General features: G+C 50.5%; 1 protein-coding gene across 1 annotated transcript in view; it reads left to right on the top strand.

Annotated features, from left to right (window-relative positions):
- The first annotated feature begins 7,104 nt into the window (after positions 1-7,104).
- The window catches only part of Ppargc1b (PPARG coactivator 1 beta), a 104,910-nt gene continuing 92,942 nt past the window's right edge, over positions 7,105-19,072 (top strand). The window contains exon 1 of the mRNA XM_052155629.1: positions 7,105-7,229. Coding sequence (XP_052011589.1) covers positions 7,152-7,229 — 78 coding nt within the window. The 5' untranslated portion in view covers positions 7,105-7,151. The remainder of the gene's footprint in view (positions 7,230-19,072) is intronic.

The following is a 19,072-nucleotide window of genomic DNA, read 5'->3' on the forward strand; positions in this document are numbered from 1 at the left end:
GTCAGTTCTCTCTTTCCACCACATGGGTTCCAGGGATTCGGTGTAATTTAGAATAGTTTACAACTTAAAAGCAAAGCAATGAAATGAATGTGGTTGTTCCCTTTCAACTTGCCCCCTTCCCTTGTCTGTGGGATTCTTGAGGAAGCTGGAGAGAGATGCTAGTATCCGTGATACTCTGTGGCACTGCGGACCCAGCATGCTTTGCTCCTCTCGATGCTGTGTCATTCCCAGAGGTCATGCTCTTCCTCTGGATCCTGTAGTCCTCTTGGCTGCTCTAGAGCCAAGGAGATTCCTCTTCATATAAAACACTCCTGGGGTGGCCTACTGACCTGGATTCTCCTCTCAGAATCCCGACTCCAGCTGCCTTTGCTGCCAAAGTATGCATGGCCCAAATGACTTCTCCCACAAACAGGAATTAGAGCATTTCACTGTCAGAGCTGAAGCCCTGGAGAGATGCTTGTGGCAGGCAGATGGGATAGTTGGTCCAGTTCAAGACCATCATTGTGCAGAGTGAGAGTCAAGTCTCCAAGGACAAAAGTGATTTGTCTTAACTGGTCCTCGGCCCTCGAACCTTCCAGTAAAGGACCCATTACCTTCCTGACTTGTCTGGTGACTCCTCACTCCTGCACATCATGGGATCCAGAACCCTGAAATATTTTTGCTCTCAGGAGCAAAAACTGAAAGTGGCCACTCTTAGTAGGCCTATAGCAGGTACCAGATACCCAGGAAGATATACAAGTTTTGTTGAATCAAAATATATATAAACATCATGCTGTTTGAGTCATGACATCATAAGTTTGAGTCAAGTTAATTCCTCCTAAAGGAGCACTCTTAATTCCTTAGAGCAATAAGTATTGAGTTCAAAGCCTTCTATAACATGAGCTTGATCTATACAAAGCTTTAGATTAAGTTGGAGACATAGATAATCTTCAAGGAGTGATTTCCCCCAAGGCCAGCAAATGACAGTACTCAGCTATCATTTCATATATATGAATATATCCCCATATTAAACTGAATCTAAACTGTGTTGCCTTTTAATGTTAAGTGCTGTCCCTTTAAATGTTGCTGTTCTGATATATATATATATATATATATATATATATATATATATATTCTAATATATACAAATATTGGTTATATATTTATATACCATATCATTCTTTTATATATACATATACTTGTTTTGTTTTGAGATCGGGTCTCCCTAAGTAACCCTGGATGTCCTGGAATTTGCTATATAGACCAGGCTGGCCTTGAACTCACAGAGATCTTCCTTCCTGTCTCTGCCTCCTGAGTGCTGGGAGCCATGTGTCTCTATGCCCAGCTGGCATAGAGTATATACTGAATAATAACCTAGAAAAGATACCATATCTTTCAGGCCTCTGTTTCTTCATCTATTAACTAAGCATGAGAAGAATGATGTTGAAGAGCTTTGTCTTGTAAACATATAGGGAAAAAGCATGTTTCTACCTCTTCCCAATTTCTCTAAACTCATGCTTGTTTGCATTGTTTGTTTGTTTAATTTTTATGCTGATTCAGAGGCCCTTTAGATATCTTTAGCCCATGAAAGAAAACTGAACATGAACTGCTGGTTTTTTCAACTGCATCAGTGAAGCCACAAAGTACCACTACTGGAAGACAAAGGCATCATCAAACACAAACTGTGCCTTATTCTTCTTGGGCCTTCAAGTAAGAGGCAGAGAGTTCCACCCCCAACCCTAAGACCTTTAAATCATCTAGGTGATCTGGAGCCCTGAACTCTAGTCCTGGCTCTGCTGAAAAGGGCTTTGTGATCCAGGGACATCCTTTGCCTACATAAACAAGCCAGTGGCCCTCTACAATTCTGAAGTTTCTCATTCAGGGGAAGGCAGAGGGACAGGTTCTGTCCTGGCTTCCTTTAATGATGGACGATTCTGTAGAAGTGCAAGCCAAATAAACTCTCTCTTTCCCGACTTGCTTTTGGTCATGGCAGCAGTAGGAATTCTAATACAGAAGTTAGTGTCAGGAGTGGGGTGTTTATGTGACAGATCTGGGCATATTTTTGTGGAAGGACTTTGGAACTTTGGCCTAGAAGAGCCAGTGAGTGTTGAAAGATCAGTCACCTATTCTGTAGGATCTTGGAGGATAGGATTGTTGAGGGCAGTGAAGACCATGGTGGCCTGGCTTGTGAAGTTTCAGAGGGGAGTTTGAGAGTCCTTTAATGACTCTCTCAGGATGGTTTGTTATTTTGAGTTAATAATCTGTGGTTATGGTTATCTATGACTGAAGAATCAGCTGTGATTAACAAAAATACCAGATGCACTGAAGCCAAAACTTTGCTTTACTGGGACAATTGACGCTGGTCAGCTGGAGCTGCGAAATCAGTTAAAGAGACCAGCCTCATTGAACTGAGATCTTCAGGAAAGTGTCAGCACACACAAGTTGTGTTCAGAGATGGCCTTATGTTGGCAGCCAAATTTGGAATGTGTAAGTCTCCCAGGAGGCACCCATTTAAGGCATAAAAGTATCATACAGAACAGCTGAGATGACACTGTTAGAGTCTGGGAGAGGCCACTGGTGACAGTGCAGCTGGAGTAGTGGTGGGCGCTCTCTTCATTGGCAACCCAAGAGAGGTTACTGGTGAAAGTGCAGCCCAGTTGTAGGAGACCCCAGAATTTTGGAGGTGTCAATATGGAACAACCACCAGGAAGAGCAGCAGCTATAAAGGGGAGAAGGAAGCAGCACCCCTCATGGCTTCTGTATCAACTGCTGCCTCTGGGTTCCTGCCTCAGTTCCTGTCCTAGCCTTCTCCAACGATGAGCAGCGATGTGGTCGTGGAAGCCACATGAAGCCTTTCCTCCTCGTCTTGCTTTTGGTCACAGTGTTTCATTACAGTAATAGAAACCCTAAGACAGTGACTTTTGGGATGAACTGTACAAAGGTGCTATTTTAAAAAAGTTCATCTTGGCCTGAGTTCAAAAGTTTTGAGCCTTAAGGCACCAAAGGTGAAATAAAAGACAGCATATGGCACCCTAGCTGCGGTCACAGGCTCACAGAGTTGGGGTGGCTGGCAGGAATCCTCATTGCCTGTTATGACCCACGCCTTCCCTCGCTATGGAACAATAGTCTGCTGAACGGTTGGTCGCGTTGGCCAGTGTATGGGCAGGGATGACAGATGTTCTACACACTCGCTTATGTGTACACCAAACACAGTAGCCGGCACCTAGCAGGGGCTCATTAAACATCTGTTGAATGATGGACACCAGCATCACCTAGGAGAACCTGTAAAACCTAGGCCCACTTCAGATCTACCAAGTGACAGGGCCCAGGTGACCACCATGTCTGGGAGGCACAGCTGCAGCATCTGAAGAGATAGATCACTCGCAAGTTGCCTTTGAGGCTTTGTGGGTAGAGAGGAAAATCTTCAAGTCCCATTGTGTAGGAGGAGCCTGGGGTGCTCTGGGCTTGGGCTGGGTTGGGTAGGCACCATGCTCACTTTCACTACGGTCAAGGGAGGCAAGGCCAATCAAAAGGCAGAGGAAGGAAAGGTGGAGTCGAATGGAGTCCAACTCTGGCAGCATTATTGCCCTTCCCATGAAAGTCATAAACTAAGAAATGTGCCTCCTTCTGACTTCCTCGGGGTAGCCAGCTGCTTCTTATTTCTTTCTGGGGGGCTGTGGCTCGGACCTGGCATATGCCTAGGCTGGACCTTTAGGACTTGGGCTGGAGCTACTCACTTTAACTCCTTTTGCATTGAGTACTGAGGATTTAGCGTAGGACCTAGAGTGCTCTAGGCAAACATTCCACCACTGAGCTAGCTCCCCAACTGTAACCGCTTTTAAGCTTTCCTTTCCCCAAGATATGATAATAGATAGCATGATTCATCCTATTGAGGGTTGTTGAGAGATTAGAGGCAGCACGACTCAGATGCACAAGGAGCAGGAGGTTTGGTCTGCTAGAGCAGGGGACTCCACACATCTTCGCCCAGTGCCTTTTCATTGGCTAGGCAGTGGCAGTTCAAAGACCAGCAAACCGCAGGAGATGTTCTGCCACCTTGGGTCTCTGAAAGACATTGTTGTTTTCTTTTCTGAGAGAAGGTCTCACTCTGTAACCCAGGGTGGCCTCAGACTTGCATTGCAGTCCCTCCTGCCTCAGCCTCCTGAGTGCTGGGGTACGGGTATGAATGATCACACTGCATACTTGAGTGTTTTCTCAAGGAAGAGCTCCACATTCCTGCAAGGAGGCCCAGGATGTGAGTGCCACTGATGCGGGAGCAAGCTAAACCCAGGTGGAGGAGGAGTCCTCAGATGTCGCGCCAGCTGCAACCTAACCAGAGGGTCAGTGATAAAGCCTCCAGGCTGGGCAATGGGTAGTATTTCTAACACTACCACAGAGTTTTAAAAACAAACAGACCTTCTGAGCAATGCAGTCACTCTGCAGGGTCATGGCCAGAGATGGCCAGCTGGGAAGTGGATCCAGTGCATCCTTTGTACTAAAGGAGGAACATCACCAAGGGGCCAAGCTGAATGGGGACAGTTCTGGAAGCCATCCCTGATGACTCAAAATTGATCGAGCTGCAGCAGCCTGAGGAACATGCAAATCCTTGGTGGGGATGAGAAAGTCGACAAGGGCCGTGGGTACTTCCTGTCTTCCGGACCAGGGCCAAGCGATTTATTTCCAACACATTGTTTCATTTGACCCTATGTGGAATAACACCTCGGCTGTCCCCATTCTGAGGCTCAGAGAGGTTAAGCAAGTGACACTTTTTTACCTTTTGTGGTTGTTTTGATTTTGTAAGACAAGGTCTCATGCAGCCCAGGCTGGTCTCAAGCATGCTAGGTAGCCAAAGATAACCCTGTACATCTGATCTTTCTGTCTCTACCTCCCCGCTGCTGGAATTACAATGTAAGCCACAATTCCCAGTTTTATTCAGTTCTGTGGAACTCTGAACTTCATGCATGACGGGCACTACATGCATTGCTCTACTACATGAACTATGTCCTCAGCCCTTGCCTTGTTGGTATTATTATATTATTATTATTATTATTGACAGCATCTCATGTAATTCAGGCTGGCCTATAGCTCCTTATATAGCCAAGGATGAACTTGGCCTCCTAACTCTCCTCCTACCATGTCCCAAGTGTTAGGATTACAGGCATGCATCATCACGCCAGACTCTCCGTTTACTTTGAGGTAACAGCGGCACACAATTAAGTTGGCACCAGGATTCAGACCTGAATGAAGCACAAAGTTTGTTTAAGTGTTAGAGGGAAGGTAAGGAAGGCATAATGGTATTTTCTACTCCTACAAGAATATTTTCTCCTCCAGGAGCTTAGCAATCCCCCTAAGGTCAGGCCCTGTGCCAAGCGCTTTACATATTTTATCTCTTTATCTTCATAACCACACTATGAGTAAGTGATTTTACTATGGACGTTTGTAGAGGTGAGAAAACAAAGGACTGAGACCAGGTGACTTGCTGGGGGTTCAAATCCAGGCAGGTCACATTACATCCTGCCCGGTGCTGGAATAAGACACAGTATGGGCTGGACCAGAACCCAGGACTCCTCCTAGGCTAGCTGTACATTCTCTCTGTTGGCAGCATTGTTCCTTAAAAGCATGCTGGCCTTAAGCCCAAAGAGTGAAATCACACCCTGCGGTTCTGGGAACCTCAGCCTGGAGAAGAAGGAAGCTGTTGCTGAGAGGCTCAAGTCTGAGCAGGTGTGCTGGGACTGTTTCCTCTTCTTGCTGGAAAGAGCCTGCTCGCCCCGGCAGGGTGGGGCAGCCCTTGTCAGTACCCTGTGGGAGCAGGGCGTGAGGCAGGTGTGCCCAATAAACAGGTCTTCCAGCCTCCCAGCCTTTATCCAGCCCCAGTACACCCCCCCCCCCGCCCCCAGCCCCTCCCCCACCCCGTGCACACACCTAGATCCCTGCCGGGCAAGCAGAGAAGAGATGAGAGATCAAGGTTGAAGTGGAAGGGTTGCTTCTTGGCTGTGGTTCAGGACTCTCCTGGTGTGCACCCCTGACCTTCAGTTCCCCTCATCTGTGGCGGTGATGGTGGTGGCGGCGGGGAGGCGAAACCTTCCAGCCTTTTTAGTTAGCGCACTCTTTGTTAATTGCCTCTGGTAAACTGGAGAAATAGCCAATGCAAGGTTTAAGCCTGGTTTCTTAGACTCTAGCAAGGACAGACTGACTCAGATCAAGTCTTCCTCGAAGCCAAGGTAGAAGGGTCGCTGAGACACTTCTAAGGGAAGGGTAGCTTAGGCTTGAGGTAGGAGAGCAACAAATGACTTGGTACTTACAAGGTTGGTGGGTAAGGATGCCCTAAAGATGCCATTTTTGTGGTGAATGGCTGATTGGCATAGCAGCTCCTTTTCAGAAGGTTCAGACTAAGAAAAGGGAGAAGGCCAATGGGCCAGGGAGTCTGACAGAAGCTAGCCAATTCTTGACACTGGGCTACAATAAAAGACATGATTGAAAATTTTTTCAACGGGGGTTATTGGGTGGGCCTGGGGGGGGGAGACGGTTAGGCTTAACAGGAAATGGGGGGGGGGGCATGCTTCAAAGAAAACATACGAATGTCATGCTCTCTGAGGAGCCTTCTCTGATTTCACCGCCTTTGACCTGTTCGTGTCTCCCTCCCTCCCTCTTTGGCCTTGCGGTCTGGGTGGAGAGAGAACTTAGGCCTCCGAAGCTTTCTCTTTTGCTGTTGCAGAGCACTGCGGCTTCAAAGGCGGTTCTAAGCCTCCTGGAGCCTCAGTTTACCCAGCTGTGTAGAAGCAGGTTGTCTGGCAAGGGCCCGCCCAGCGCTAACGCAACGTGATTCGCTCTAGCAGCAAGGAGGGGGTGCCCGCATTGCTGCGCAGGCACCAGGCTGCTGGCCCGGCAACCGCCACCTGGCTGCCGGCGCTTTTTCCCCCCTGCAGGGGGCTGCGGGACCAGGTCGCCGCGCCAGACTCGGAGCAGGAAAAGCAGGGGGTGCGACCCCAGGCTCGCGCGGCCCCGCCCCCGCAGCCAGCCCGCCTGCCGCAGCCAGGGGCCCGAGCTCCGCCCTCCACCCGCCCGCCGGGCTGCCTCCTCCCTCCTCCTCCCTCGCTCGCTCGCTCGCTCGCTCCCTCCCTCCCCCGGGCGGGCTCGGCGCTGACTCCGCCGCACGCTGCAGCCGCGGCTGGAAGATGGCGGGGAACGACTGCGGCGCGCTGCTGGATGAAGAGCTCTCGTCCTTCTTCCTCAACTATCTCTCTGACACGCAGGTACTGCCAGCTGGGAACGCAGGCCAGGGACTAGGGTGCAGAGCCGCGGGGGCTGCAGCCGCAGCTGCAGAGGAAAGGAGCGCAGCGGTGGGCGCACCGGGGCGATCTGGGGGGTTCAGGCTGCAGAGCCCCCCCTTCCACGTGCCTTGCGCTGCGCTCCGTTACAGGCGTAACGAGCTGCAGGTCGCCGGCGCATGCTGTAGTATTGGGGGACACAGCCAGGGCCACGTAGAGTCTACTGTCCCCCACCGGCAAAGTTGAGGGGTACTACGATTCCTCCGGCAGGTAGAATGCAACCGCAGGGTCGGGGGGGGGGATCCCTAAAGGCTGGCTCTGGGTGTCGTAGGCGCGTCCTCAGCGCCCGGCACTTGCTGATGTACTTTCACGTGCACTTGTGGCGGGGGCTAAGAGAGGCGATCGGTACCCCTGGAGCCCCCTCGTTCTTCAACATCGGGTACCCCCTAGCCCCCCACCTGCTCCGGCAGCGCAGAGTTTCCTGTCAGTTGCGGGCTAGGGGAATAGGGGTCGGCGGGGCACGTGGACATGCGGGCGGAGATTGCGTCTTCCAGCTCTCACTATCCGGAGGAGACCCGCTAGGAGAGAGCAAGGCAGGATCCGGGCGGAAGGACTATCTGGGGGGTGCCTGGGTCCCCCTGCGGCGCGCGGCCCCGGCGCGCGCTCCACGATGCAGGGGGAAGGGAAGGTGAGGCGGCGTCCCGGGCTCTGGCTGAGACTGGGAGCCTCACCGGCTACAAGCGCATGACAGGAGTATGTGTCCTGGTGTTCGGGAGGGAGGAGGAGGAAGCTGCGGGCTTGGAGACTAAAATGGGGCTTGCTGCTGGGACTGGCAGTTGCGGGAAAATGTGTGCTCGAGGCATGGGGACCCCCACCTCTTCCTCCGTTTCCCCTCGGCCCCTGCCTGTTGCAAGCCTAAAGTTTGGCTCCCGAGTTAGGGCTTTTGCTCCCGGCTCCTGGCAGTGTGTCCCGGAGAGGCTGGGGATGCGACGGAGCCCGGGAAGAGACCCCGGATGCGGGGGCACGCCTGGGTATGGAGAGGGGCTGCAAGGCGGAAACCCGCGGGACTCGCGGGGACAAGCAGAGTACCTGGTGTGGAAGCGTTTGTGCCGGCCCGTTTTGCATAACACTGGAAGGGAGGGGAAGGCGGAGGGGGGGGCGGGAGGTGGGAGGAGAGAGGGAAACTTTGCTTCTGGTTAGAATCTACCAGTCTTTGGGCGGTAGCAGCTGTCATGGGACCGGGTGGGCGGGGAGAGGCTAGCAAGCTGACTCCTTGCGGTGAGACGCGACTTGGAAGGGGACGCAGCGGCCGAGACGTTCTGCTCCGGGAAGACTCCCGGTGGCGACTGGAGGCTAGCAACTAGGACAGGCGTCGTGGCGGGATGTCACCGAGAGGAAGCCCGCCACGCGCGGGAGACAGCGGGCCGTAGCTCTCTGCAAACGCCGTGGCGCCCGGCAGCCGCGGGGCCGCGTGGTGTGTGGCTGGCGCGCTCGGGTGGGTTCATAGCAGAGGCCCAAGGGGATGGTGGCGAGTGATCGCGCTTCTTCAGGTCGGGAGGGGGTGTTAATGAGAGGGCTGTGCATGAGTGTGTGTGTGTGTGTGTCCCCTGAGCGTGTGCACACGCCGCGCGCGCCGGGCGCGTACCTTTACCTCTGACGAAACTGCGGTGGAGCTCCCGGCAGCGTCGCCGGCACGGTCACACGCCCGGTGTTTATGTCTGCCCAAGGCGGGCCTTAGCCTCAGCACCCCAGGAGTGGATATCGTGGAATCAGGACTGGAGGTGGTAGGGGTATGGGGGTCCTGGAGAAGACCCCAGATCTCAATTGCCAGGAATCGTGTCCATATCTCTACACTTAAGAACCGAGTAGAACAGGCCCAAAATAGCCAATGAGATCCTTTACCCATACTAAGGTTGTCTGCTCTGGACAGGACCCTCCTCTTTAACTCTAGCTTTGGGGCTTGGCTCACTGATAATTAACTGTTTGCCCTTTAGCCACCAGAGTATCCCACTCGGTAGGTAGTTTCCTTGCTTCATCCAAGGAAACTAGAAAATCAATTGGGTAATCAGTTGTCAGCAGAAGCAGTGCGGTGAAAGTTAATTTGGGACATTTGCTCCCCCACCCCACCCCCTTTTAACTTGATCACGTGACAGGCCGAAGATCTCAGAGTGATCTTTGCCGGGCCAACTTGGGAAATGTAATTGATACCAGGAGCTTTGCAGCCGCCCCTAGAAGGCTCAGAGCAGAGCAGGAATGGGCGGGGCAGCCCGCCGCCTCATTTTACAGTTGGGGAAGAGGCTGTGAGAGACGAGTTGCTTGTCCACGACCACTCAGCCAGGGGGTGACAGAGCCACCCAGGGCTCCTGACTCCAGGTCCTGTGTGTTACCTAGAAATAGCACTGGACTTGGAGTCAGAAGGCCTGAGTGGAGTCACCTTCCCCCGCTCTCTGACTGAGTGATCCTGGAGCAAGCCATTTTAACTCTCCAGCCGCGGTTCCTCCATCTGTCCAATGGGGCCGGCGGTGCTGCCGCCGGAGAAGTCAGAGGCCTGCTGGTGGGGTGAGCTGTGTTTGCATGTGAGCTGTCTGGCTGTCCTGCTTCTTCCCCATAGCCCTTCCCAGACCCTCCCCTCCCCCAGTTCCCCCCTCGGGAGGGTTGGGGAAAGTGGATTGTCTTTGTTCCCCCGAGAGAAAGAGAGAAAGAGTTCTTCTTGTCGTTGGTGGCTAACCCAGGTGTAGATTAAAGAGACTGTTTGAGAGACTTAACATTTATCCGTCTGGGCCAAAGTGGACATTGATCAGAACCAGGCTTGTGGAAGCGTCTTGGAAATGTTTGAAGAATAGGTTCCAAGCAGCTCTGTGCTGGCCTCGCTTTGGCTAGGGCTGTACCCCTTGCTTGATGTTCCTTTTGCCCACCATCACGCATGGCTTTTCCCTTAGTAGGCCTTCCTGCCAGCGTGCCCCACTCTCTCTTGTGCCTTTCATAGTTAGTTATAAAGCCAAGTACTTTCTGTGTTTGAGTCTATCCAGTGGGATCTAAGTTGAGTCTTTTATCTGTGAGCCCACATGGCACCTGTCAGCATGCTGAGCAAAGTCCCTGTGCCATGTCCCTCTGCCCAGCTCTTGACGAGGTCCATGGATTACAAATAGGGGTACAGCTGAGCCTTGCCAAACAAGCTCTTGGCCTGACAGGGAAGACAGCTGGGCAGTGAACATGGGAGAGGACAACGTTGAGGGCTACAGCTGCTAGCAAAAGCCTTGACTCCAAAGCCCAGTACATAAAAAAGTTATTTGAAATCACTTGAGGGTGTCACCTGGCATGACAGTCACAGGGTCAGAGATGACAAGGACATTATAAATCAGCTAGTCTGACCCTTATTTAAAAATAATTTAAACACCGTTAGAAAACACTACCAAGCATTGTGAAAAGGTTTAATATTTTTACATTTCTTTAAGTTAGCTAATTGTGTGTGTGTGTTTGCATGTGTGTGGAGGTCGGAGGACAAAGTGCAGAAGTTTGTTTTCTTCCACAAAATGGGACGTGGGGACTGAACTCAGGTCATCAGCTTTTGCCTGCCGAGCCCTCTCACCAGTCCAGAAATATGTAATATTCTCCAAAGATAGCTGCTTTAAAGTCTGTGTATCTCTAGATGTTTTTCTTTCCTGTTCATATAGACCAGTTATTTGGGGGAGTCTGTGGGAAGGAAACAATAAATGAAGTTATTCTGTTATTCTAATTTGTAACTTGCAAGCACACTGTTTTGTAACTTACTTGTTTTTCTCCTCCTCACAATATGCTGTGAACATCTTTCTTCATCAATAAATATTGTGCCTAATATCTTAATGGCTGTATAGTATTTCATGGGCTGTTGAGCCAACACGTACCAATCACTCCTCTGCTGGCGCTCAGTTGCTTGCATTCATCTATTGTAAGCAAGGCCGAAACAAATGTATTTGTGTTCATGTGTTCTTTCCTTCATTTAAATTCCTCGAAGTGAAATTGCTCTGTCAGAGGAATCACGCAGGCATTTGGTAAACACATAAGGAAATCGTCTTCTAGAGAGATTGTGTTCATTTACACACTCATCAGCATTGTGTGGAAACGCCTGGCTGGCCATACCCCAGTTATTCATGCCATTTGTATTCTGGGAGCTTGAGTTCGGTCAACAGTATACTTTGTCACTCTTGCCGTTCATGTGCCTTTCTTTGGTGGTCAATGGCGGCCGCCTTGCATGGCTCCAGGGACTTGTGAGGGAAGGAAGAAAAGACGGGCACATGGAGACACAGAAATAACTGGGATGGAGTCGGCTGCTTGGGCCGCCTGGTGGAGACACCCTCAGGTGCTCAGAGTGTATCGTATATAGTTGTACAGTGAAGTGGCATTTACTGCATACAGCTGAATCAAGGAGGTGGGATTATGCATACAGATAAATGAGGAGGTGGGATTTATGGCCTGCTGCTGTATCAAGGGGGTCGGGTTTAGCCATCTTTGGTAGGAGCCATCTCCCTGGGGGAACAGTCTTTGGACTGTAGTATCTAAGGGAAGAAAAACTAGGGTGCACATTTTCTGCTCAGCATTCACACTTGGACCCCCAGGAAGGCTTTGCAGTGGTCTGAGCCCCACTCTGATGGGCATGGAGCAGGGCGGGGTGCTTTGTCATTTCCCTTTGGGTCTGACTTGTGTTTCCTCTGCACCCCATACTCAACCCCTTCCCATGGAGAATCACCCACTGCTGGTTCCAAACAGCACCATGTTGGGAACTCGTCCTGCTTGGCAGACAGATCTTTGTCTCCTCATCACTGTTAAGCGGGGCCTGAGCGCACCGAGGGGCCCTGGGCGCAGTGAGAACTGGAGAAAGGACTTGAAGGCCTAGTGCTCCTTGGTAGGTCTGGGATCATGCTGCCTCCGCGGCCATGGAAGCCAGCTGCTGTCCAAGTCAGAGCTGCAGCTGTGTAGAGCAGGTACATTTGCCCACCTTTGGTCTGCATAAGACTGGGGGGCAGGGGAACTTCTTTATCTGAGTACATCTGGGAGCGTGCTCCACAGAGGCCTGGGCCCCATTGTCTCTGGCCTCTCTGACTGAGGCTGGTGGGGGAGTGTGGCTAAAGAAACCCAGCCTAGCAGTTGGGCCCCTGGGCCTCATGCTTCCCACCCCCCCTCCCTGGCCTTGGGGCCTCCTCTCTCCAACTGGTGCAGGTCAGCCAGGAACTCCTGTCCACTAGGCTATGAGTCACCCTTTTCCTTCCCTCTCATTTAGACGGAGCACTGGCTTGAGCCAGAAGCAGCCCCGCAGATGGGGCCTCAGGCTTGGAAGTGAGGTCATGACAAGAGCATTGCAGTGGTAACAGCTGCCTTCCCTTACCAAGCAGCAGCATTTAGAGGGCAGCCTCCCTGCCCGTCACATGGTCTTTGCTGAGCCCTCTGTTGGCACTATTACATTTCTTCCTCACAAAGATCTGCACAACCTAGGTACTACTGCTTTACAGTCCTAAAGATTTCATGGTCTCCAAGAACTCAATGCCTTGCCAATCCACTCACGGCTGCCTTAGAATAACTGATGAAGTGTGGGGTTAGTGACGACATGCCCACACAACCTGAAGACAGACTGCACTCTATTTGGGCTCAGAGTTGTTTTTCCGGCACCTTAAACCCATGATGACACACCGAGAAAAGGCAGTGCCTAAAGTATGTCTGTTGCTCAAGGCCTCAGTTTCTCAACCTGTGAAATGGGGCTAACATAGCCTGTCAAGAATTAAATAATGATGGATGGGAAATGAGCACCCACCTGCTACAACTTGGAATTTTCTTACTGAAGCGCTTTTATGGGGAGGGTTTAGGTTTTGAGCTGATCTGGTACATGCAGTCTTTTGGTTGGTTGGCTTGCCATCCTGGGGGACTGCACACAAGGCCTTGAAAAGGCTAGACAAGTGTTCTACCACTGGACTCCACCCTCTTTCTACTTTTTATTTTGAAATGGGTCTCATTAAGTCGCTCAAGCTGGTCTTCAATCTGTGATCCTCCTGCGTCAGCATCTGGGGTAGCCAGGATTACAGTGCCTCCAATCCTGGGGTGCCACCATTGCTTATGTTAAGAGAAGCATCACTGAGCTATATGAAGGTGACAGGGATGCTCATAGCCAGTTTCTCCCTCTGACTCATCAAGACGGAGAAGCAGCTCATAGTCATCTTCTGGACACCTCTCAGATGTGAAGTCCTTTGCACCGGGTTGACCTTTCTGTTCTCTATCCTCCTCCTGTCCTCAGTCCTTGTCCCACTCATAGCCAGATTCCCATAACTGCTACCAGGCTTGGCCATGACAGACAGCGTCTTCTCTCATTTGTCCTTGGTCTTGGTCACAAGACTGAGAGCAAGGGACAGACGTTTTTCTGTATAAGCCTGCTCTCCCCTCAGCATGCACAGCCCCCTTCACCCCCAGTTGTCTGGGCTCCTCCCACTAGAAGTCCACTGTCGCAGGTGACAGCCTACATACCACGATGGCCCAGAACTCCCCTCAACCCTTCACCACAGGGCTCACTCCTAGAGTCACACATTCTGTGGATCTGGACAAATGACAGAATGTCACAGCCCTGCAGGGCGGGCCGTCATCCTAAGAGCCCTCTGCACCTGGCTTTCCTTTCCTTGCTCCTGCTGCTGCCAACCACTGGTATTTTTACTGTGACCACAGGTTTGTCTTTTTCAGAGTGTCATGTAACTGCAGTCGTGTAGTATGTAGGTGTGAACGGGTAGTAGCATGATTGAAGATTTCTTTATATCTTTTCATATTTTGATGGCTCAGGCCCCTATAACTTTATACTCACGGACAAACTTGAAGTTTGGTGTACAAGGGCATCAGGTCCTTGAAGTTGGAGCACAGGCGCCAGGGTTTAACCTGACTTGTTTACTTTTCCCAAGTTTTAAACCAGGACTTACAAGCACCATGACCTTGAACAAATGTCCCCAACCGCAATCTGTTCATATACAAAACTGGGGATAGCAGTATACTCACTCTCCTGCGGTTCGCTTCTATTTACCTGCAAGAGCCGGCTCCCTGGCTGCGCTGTGTGTGGACTCACCCATCTCTAGACCTAATGGCTTCAGGCCTGCTCTACAGCGTGCTGGGCCTGCAGAGCTCTCAAATGATCTCCACTGGGTTTGAATCCTGATCTGTGGTTCGTCTACCGGGAAACCTCCCCACCCACTGGAAGTCACACGAGCTTCTAGTTTTTCTTAAATTATTACTTTTCTTCCATACACTGTATTTTGACCATGCTTTTCTCTCTTCCTGACTCTTCCCAGATTACCTCTACCTCCCTACCTACCCACTTTTGGTCTCTCTGTCTCACTCTCAACTCCCCACCCCTGAATAAAAACCAAAACAAAAACCAATAGGACAAAAAAAAAAAAAAAAAAAAAAGCCAAAACAAAGCAAAAAGCCCACATATGCAGAAAACAAAATGGAATTTATTTTGTGCCAGCCAGCTACTCCTGGGCATGGGTCCTGTCCTGGAGTATGGGTGACACTCCAATGGAGAGAACTGATTTTCCCTTTGTCAGTTGCAAATAGATGCTTGTTTAAGGGTGGGAGCCTGAGTTCTCCCTCTCGGTGCTGGGGCCCCATCTGGCTTGAACCTGTACAGGTCTTGTGTGTGCTGCTACAATCTCTGAGCTCACATGTACGTCCATCCTGTCCTGCCTGGAAGACACTGTTCCCTTGGAGTCATCCATCACTCCTCGCTTAGGACGGAGTGCTCCCAGGTCTCTCATACTCCGCACATTGTCCAGTTGTGGGTTTCTGTGTTAGTTCACTATGGCATTGGATACAGAAGAGCCGAGCTGGTGCCACACTTACAGCTTCAGTACTGCTGACCAGCATTCGTAGTGCCAGAATGTATTCCGCACACTGCTGGAGGAGAACGGGAATCACTGGTCTCATGCAGCTACAAACGCTACAACCTCCAACAGCAACATGCCTGAGAAACAAACTGATATGATAGTGGCAAAAACACCATGGGAGCAGCCAGGGGAATTTTGATAGGATTTAAGGCCTGCTCCATGACATAGAATGCTTACTAGACATTGCCAAAGTATCCAAGAGCCTGAGTCTACAGAGTTCATAGACTGCATGGGGGAAACATACGACTGTTATTCTATTCAAGGAACATAGCAATAAGATAACTGTTTTTTTTTAAATAAGATAACTCTAAATGACATATTGCTGTCCCTTAGAGTATCCCCATCAGATAGCCTCCATTCTTATAAAGAGTAGTTGCAAATTGCAAGAACAGCACAGGATTATAGCACCTTGTTTGCCTAGTAGACCGGTGCTACTGCACCCCTTATACAGGCCACAGGCAGTATTCTTTAGGAAAGTTCTCTTGGATCATCAGCACCATGAGGATGGAGCTTTGTCTGTTTCAGCTGCCATTTTCTCCTTGGAGAACGGGCACGCCCAGTGCACAGCAAAGCTTAGTGCTTCCACACTGTGGTGGCACATGCTCTCTTGGGAGCAGGGCGCCCACTGGTTTTCACTGTGTCTTAGAGTTCTGGAGAAAGGCCACTGCCCCTGCTGTCATCTTAATGTCTCTCTTTCTAGCCAACCTGAGCTTTAAGCCCCCGACTGAGAGCCTGTCTTCTTTGCGAAACCACTTAAGTCTCCTTTGCTCAGGCAGAGTTTGCCTTCTGCCATGGTATCTGGGCAAGCTTTCCTCATGGGTCATCAGTCCCGTGACCTATGATCGTGACTAGTAGTCTTCAGTGGACTCCCCAGTTCCTCAGCACGCCCTTGCTGCAATATCAGGGTATCATGACATAACGCTACACACCACATCTTTCATTTGAGTGGCTCAGTATCTGTGAACAGATGGTCCTGATGAGGATGGGCTTCCTGTAGTGATGATGGAGGTTGGTTGTGTAGTCTCCATTTTGTGAATTATGAAACCGAGGCACAGAGAGGTTGGGTCAGTGAAATCTCACAGCTGGCCCAGTGGCTGGCGCAGAATTTGAACTTTGAACAGCTTCCCTTCCTCCACGCTTTGGGAGGGCCCTAAGTGAATATCATATCCAGCCTGCCTTTTACAGAAGAGGGGGCCTGAGGTGCCTGGAGGTTTAGTCTTTTCCTTTCCAACTGGGTCTTGTTCAGCTTTGGGACATGGTCAGGGAGAGGGTATCTTGGTTCCGAGGGCGGTCAGGGCAGGAAGTCTTCTCAGAGATACTACTGCTGGGCTCTGGGTGTCAGTCAGACCCTGGACTAGGATATTCTTCCTGTTCTCACATCCCTAACTCTCCAAGACCACACAAGTGCACTGTTTGCAGTTGACCTACACGGATCCTCTCACTAGACGCTCAGGCCCTCTAGTGTGGGAAATGGAGAGGTATGAAGAGGTGTCATGGTCAACAGCTGGCTTTCAGAGCTCCCGGAGATAAGTCCCTAGCTTGAGGTCTGGTCTACAGGCTTTTGGTGGCAGCTGGGCTCTGGAACCCCGCTCCGCTCTTTCCTAGGACACTGAGTTGCCACATGATCTAGAGAGAGACTTATAAATGGGGAGGTAAAGTCACGGATGAGTTAGCTCCACAGTCCCGCCATGGGTGCAGTGTCTAAAACAGGACAAATCTTTGCCCTGATTGTTCTAGAAGAAGGGCTTAGAGTTCTGGGATTGGGTTCCAGAGATAGTAGGTCCTATGTATGGCCTTGGTGAGGATTTGCTTGCGTCTCTACATGTTCATCTGCCAAAAGGGTGTGGCAGTAGCATACTGTCATGTACTCTAAGGTCTAAGGGCAAATGGCTCGAGACAGTGCCTGTGAGGTATGCAGTGATGTTTGGTTTATGGTTTTCTGTATGAAGAGACAGAGTAGGGATGCTGCGATTTTTTTTCCCCTCCTGAACTCTAGGTCTTTGGGCCTGAAGTTCCTCTATCAAAGTAACTGTTTTCCTTCTCCTGTAAATCTAAAGAAGTGTCCCATTGCACCTTAGCAACCGTTGCCATGCTAGCTTTTAGAAAACCAAATCCAGATGGATGCCACTTGAAGAGAGATGAATGAAGGAATATCTGGTAGTGGCTAAGAACCCCAGGCTTTAAGGTTTAGCTGCCTACATTCTAAATCAGGACTTGCCCACTTTTTAGCTCCGTGACCTCAAGCAAGTGTTTTGCTCTCTCTCAGCCTCGTTGCTTCAGATGTGGATCAGGAGATAATTGTGTGGTCTTAGGAGACCATGGCACAACTGCAGAGGATGCAGAGGCTTGTCTCCCTCACATAGTAAGTGCTTGATAAATGATTGTCACATCAGCGATGGCGGCAGCAGAGATGGAAATGTGCATTATACAAATGTCATCTTGAGCTTTTGAGAAGCTCGGAGCACCTTAGGGATCACCTTGCTTAATATTTTTTATTTTCTTTTAAACCTCAAAGTAAGGAAACAGTTTAAAAACAGATGAAATGCCTCCGGGTCATACAGCAGGGGCAGGCTGTCTCCTGGTCATGGCTGACTCTCCATAGCAGGGACTCCCCTTTCAGGGACCCACTATCTGGATACTTAGCTGGGTAAGCCCTGCCTGACTGAGATGGATGCTCCCCGACAGCTCTGCAGCCATATTTTTTCCTTGTGATTGCCAGGCAGAACCTAGTCATTTACCAGAGGGAGAGAGGAGACGTTAGAAACCAGGCCCTGAGCAGTTGCAGCAGCCTGCCCACGAGTCCCTCCCTGACGTTGCCATGGCAAACAGCCTTGGCAACGTGGCTGCTCGAGCCTTTATTTCTGGTCTCAGGATCCTTGTGGGGAAATGTGGTACCTAGAACACGGAGAAGGACTCGGTTTTGGCTCCTTGGTACTGGGGTGGCCCAGACTTCATGTTGCTGGAGTTCTTAGGCCACAGTATCTTCTGAGGAAAAACTCTGCAGACCACCCTGCAGAAACAGACCTCCAGGTATGACCTTCAAGGTCTCAAATGCCCATCTAACATCTTTACTTGTCAATCGGGATGTGTGACCTGTTGTGATAAGAAGAAAAGAAATGTGATCTCTGGTTTTAGATGCTTCTAGACCGGCCTCATCTTCAACCCTATCCTTCAGCAATAACGAGGAAGAAGAGGACAGATGACAACTACTGTCTAACCCTTCCAAAAGATTGTTTGGCCCTGTGCTGAGTTCTACCCTTGTACAATCAATTAACCTCAGAGGAACCCCTTGAAGCAGTCTCTACTAAGCCCTATTTTACAATTGGGTAGACTGAGGCTGACTGGGTAGCCCCAGTGGTGTTCTAGAATTCCTCTTCCCTGGTTGCTTCTAAGAGACACTTCCATGAGGGGTCTGACCCTCCTTACTGCCCTCATCTCTACCTATGTTCTTCAATACCCAGCTCAGATGCCATCCACTCTGATCCCCACTCTCAGAAGTGCCCTTCCTGCTGTGATCCCACAACCTATTATACTTACAGTCCTTGGCTTTGTCCTGTGGTTTGTCATCCTGAGAGTGTTTGGTTTTTGATTTGGTGCTAGAGATAGAAACTAGGGCCTCATGCTTGCTTGCTAAGTAGACACTAACATGGAGAGCTACACCCCACCCCCACCCTCTACCTCAAACATCCCACATGAGGAGCCTGACTAACTAGGAAAGCTTTAGCTGTCTAATCCACATGAGTGTGGATGGGTAAGCCTTAAGAGTCATCAAAGAGGTTTGCTATCACCGCTATCATTTTTTTTAAGGGTAATCACATGATAGCGACCACTTGGATTGCTTGATATGCAGGAGCCTAAGCTGTGACCTTCATGTCCATTATCTTATCAATCCCCCAGCAGTCTGTGAGGTTGGTACACTAAAGCCTGAGAACAGGA

Source organism: Apodemus sylvaticus, chromosome 13, assembly GCF_947179515.1.
Source record: "Apodemus sylvaticus chromosome 13, mApoSyl1.1, whole genome shotgun sequence".
Classification (NCBI taxonomy): Eukaryota; Metazoa; Chordata; class Mammalia; order Rodentia; family Muridae; genus Apodemus; species Apodemus sylvaticus.